General features: G+C 38.7%; 1 protein-coding gene across 1 annotated transcript; it reads left to right on the forward strand.

Moving 5' to 3' along the window:
* Positions 1–271: 271 nt before the first annotated feature.
* LOC145659913 (trace amine-associated receptor 1-like) lies at positions 272–1674 on the forward strand. Its single transcript, XM_081723460.1, has one exon. The coding sequence runs from the start codon at positions 285–287 to the stop codon at positions 1299–1301; it is 1017 nt and encodes a 338-aa protein (XP_081579586.1). The 5' UTR covers positions 272–284; the 3' UTR covers positions 1302–1674.
* The last annotated feature ends 1575 nt before the right edge of the window (positions 1675–3249 follow it).

Below are 3249 nucleotides of genomic sequence, written 5' to 3' on the forward strand. Positions count from 1 at the left end.
TAAAGTAGAAAGGCGTTCCTGCTGCAGGACTGTGGTACTATAAATGAAAGTAGATCACTGATCAGTGCTGAACTGTCTTGGTGTGCAGACAGAGGTAAGGATGGACATGAAAGGCATTATGGGGGAATCCTTACAGTTAAAGGGACATGATAAATGATGGTTGCTGTTTTTAAAAATAATTTGCAGAAGTATTTCATGTTACCATTTCATTTAAAAGTTTCTTTATTGATAAATAATATTTGTTGATGGTGCCATATTTCTCTGCAGATAAAGGAAAGCGAGTGATGGACATGAAACAAAATTGGAGCACAGGAAACATTTCTCTTTGTTATGAACATCATCCTAACTCATGTCAGAAGGTCATTTATCCCCTGCCTATGAGAGTTGTGACTTACTTTATCATTAGTTTTGTTACAGTTCTTACATTAATCGGAAACCTTCTTGTCATCATAGCCATCATTCATTTTAAGCAGCTCCACACTCCAACCAACTACTTCACTCTCTCTCTGGCTGTAACGGACCTGCTTGTAGGAGGGGTTGTGATGCCTCCAAGTATGACACACTCTGTGGAGACCTGCTGGTATTTGGGGACATTATTCTGTAAAATACACAGCAGTCTTGATATTGTATTGTGTACTGCCTCTGTTATAAATCTTGCATTTATCTCTGTTGAACGCTATTATGCAGTGTGTCACCCCCTGCTCTACCACAAAATAATCACTCCTCTGACTACACTGTTCATGATTGTTGTTTGCTGGAGCTATTCTGTTTCAGTGGGAATTATTGTCATTGAACTAAACATTTTTGGTACTGAACACTACGGTGATGTTATATGTGAGGGGGGGTGTACAATAGTTATAGGACCAGTGACAGCTTTGATATTGTCTCTGTTCTCTTTGTACATCCCCTCTGTTATCATGGTGAGCATATATATGAAAATATATGTTGTTGCCCAGAGACAGTCACGATTAATCCACAACACTCTCTCTCAACTAAATACATGCAGAGTGCAGCCCACCGTTAGGAAGGCAGAGAGAAAAGCCACTAAAACACTGGCTGTTGTTATGGGGGGGTTTCTATCATTTTGGACACCATTTTGTATCTACAGCACAGTTGAGACATTTTCGGTTTCCAGTAGTCCACCACAGGTTTTGGAAATGGTTAGTTGGATTGCCTATTCAAATTCAGCATGTAATCCTATTGTGTATGCTTTCTTCTACAGATGGTTTAGAAAGGCCATCAAAGTGATTTTATTAGGCAAAATTTGTACAAAACATTCCTCCAGAATAAAGTTGTGTTGAGTAGAATAATTAAAGCCCCTCTTGTTTGAATTAGAATAATGCATGACTTAGTTTTATCTAAAAGGTTTTCCTTATCAATATTGCATGTATACAGAATTTGATGTAGACTCTCAACTGTCTGTAAGGTGTCCTCAATTTGGCCCTATATAAATGTGACTAATAATTATAATAACTGACTTTATTTTACTAAGTTATTTTATTATGTAAAACTGATAGAAAAAACTGCTCAAGCATAAAGCTGCCCTATAATTACAACAATTTTGTTCTGAAAGGTTTACCTTATAAATATGGTATGTATACAGTATTTGATGTACACTCTCAGCTCAATTCATTTTACTTTGTGCAATATTTATGAACAATTCCTTAAAAATAAAGTTGTTTCCGTTACAATCATGCATAATCTACATAAATCAACTGAAGAGACACATAAAAAAAATTCCAGTACTGTATAAGATGTCTAAAAATATAGTCCTGAAATGTTCTGCTTACAAATACAGCATGTATACATGTGAGAATAGTACACGCACTGCTGACTTTATTAGAAACACCTACCCTGCACCTACGCTCACAGACTTCTTTATTAGCAATACTAATCCTATATGTACATTTTACAGGTGTACATTCAAACGAATCGGCATAGAAGAGCCTATCATCCACAACAATCAAATGCACTGACTTCATTATTATTTCCAAAATAGTACTGCACCTGTCTTAAATAGAATAACAAAATATTTGGAATGTGTGTAGGAGGTGAAATTTGTCCATTCAGCTCTCACTGTATTAGAACCAGCCATAATCACATATAATCACAGGGTGCTTTATAAGTTTTATATTAAAGCAAGTGATATTTGTACATTGAGCCCTTTAGCTAATTGTACATCTGCCTGTCACCCTACAGTTTGTCATCCCTACTGAGTCAGTTTCTACTAAATATGCAGAACAAATACAATTTGGTAGGTTTTGTACATGACATTGTGTTGTTGACAGTGCTCTGCCATTCTAATCATTTAGGCAGAAGCTGTCCTGTGATCAGACACTAACTGAAATGACAGACAATGGCTAATTTTAACTGTCCATGGCAACCTATGTTTGTCATGCTCTAGCCCACAAGCACTCAAACACACACAGAGCCAATTATCCACACATCTCCAGCCCCCTATCAATCAGACTCCTCCAACCTGTCAATTACCAGCCTATCTATGGATCACATCCTTTGATCAGTTCCACGTTCTCACTGACCCTTAATGATCATTACTGTCAACTGCACCTCGTGTTACCTTCGTTGTTTAAGCCTCCAGTCAAGGCATTTTGTTTGGCATTTTCAGGTCTGAGGCTTCCAGAACTACATGACTCTTTGTTGCCAATTAACCCCCCCGAGCCTGTACACTAAATAAAACCTCTAGTGACTGGATCCTCTCCTGCGTCTGTGTGTGTCTTTGTTACATGGGTAAGAGGGAAACATGGGGTAAGTGGAAAGAATAAAAAAGTACACATTCAGAAATGACTGACAGGTGCTTGCGGCAGGGAGCCCAACTCCCAGAGCCATGGGGATTCCAGAATCCCTAGTCGCTCCAGAGATAGTGTGCATGGCTTTAAACCTGGCTCTTCCTGGCTCTTCTTCTAGTGACATCAGAGGTACAAATTGCATGATAATGTCACAGAATTGTATCTGCTTCATGGAGCCTCCCCGACCCTCCAGCTGCATCTACCAAGTTCTTCAGGATGAAGCGAACCCCAAAGAGGTCAAAGGAATATCACATGAATACGACAGGATTCTGACCTTGCTGAAATGGGTGAGAGAAGATGTGCACATACACACAAACAAAAATTGAGGGGAATATAAACAAATGGGAGATTGCAGCTTCCTAAAACTGTTGTTCTTTCTGTTATGAGTGAAGAATGTGCAGAAAAGGGCAGAAAGCAAATGTGGGTCTCCAACTGATCGTTT

The sequence above is a fragment of the Electrophorus electricus genome, chromosome 2, assembly GCF_041902795.1.
Source record: "Electrophorus electricus isolate QZ-2024a chromosome 2, ASM4190279v1, whole genome shotgun sequence".
Lineage (NCBI taxonomy): Eukaryota > Metazoa > Chordata > Actinopteri > Gymnotiformes > Gymnotidae > Electrophorus > Electrophorus electricus.

Coding starts and splice junctions, on each gene's coding strand:
- LOC145659913 (XM_081723460.1), top strand. CDS start 285: ATGGACATGAAACAAAATTGGAGCACAGGAAACATTTCTCTTTGTTAT.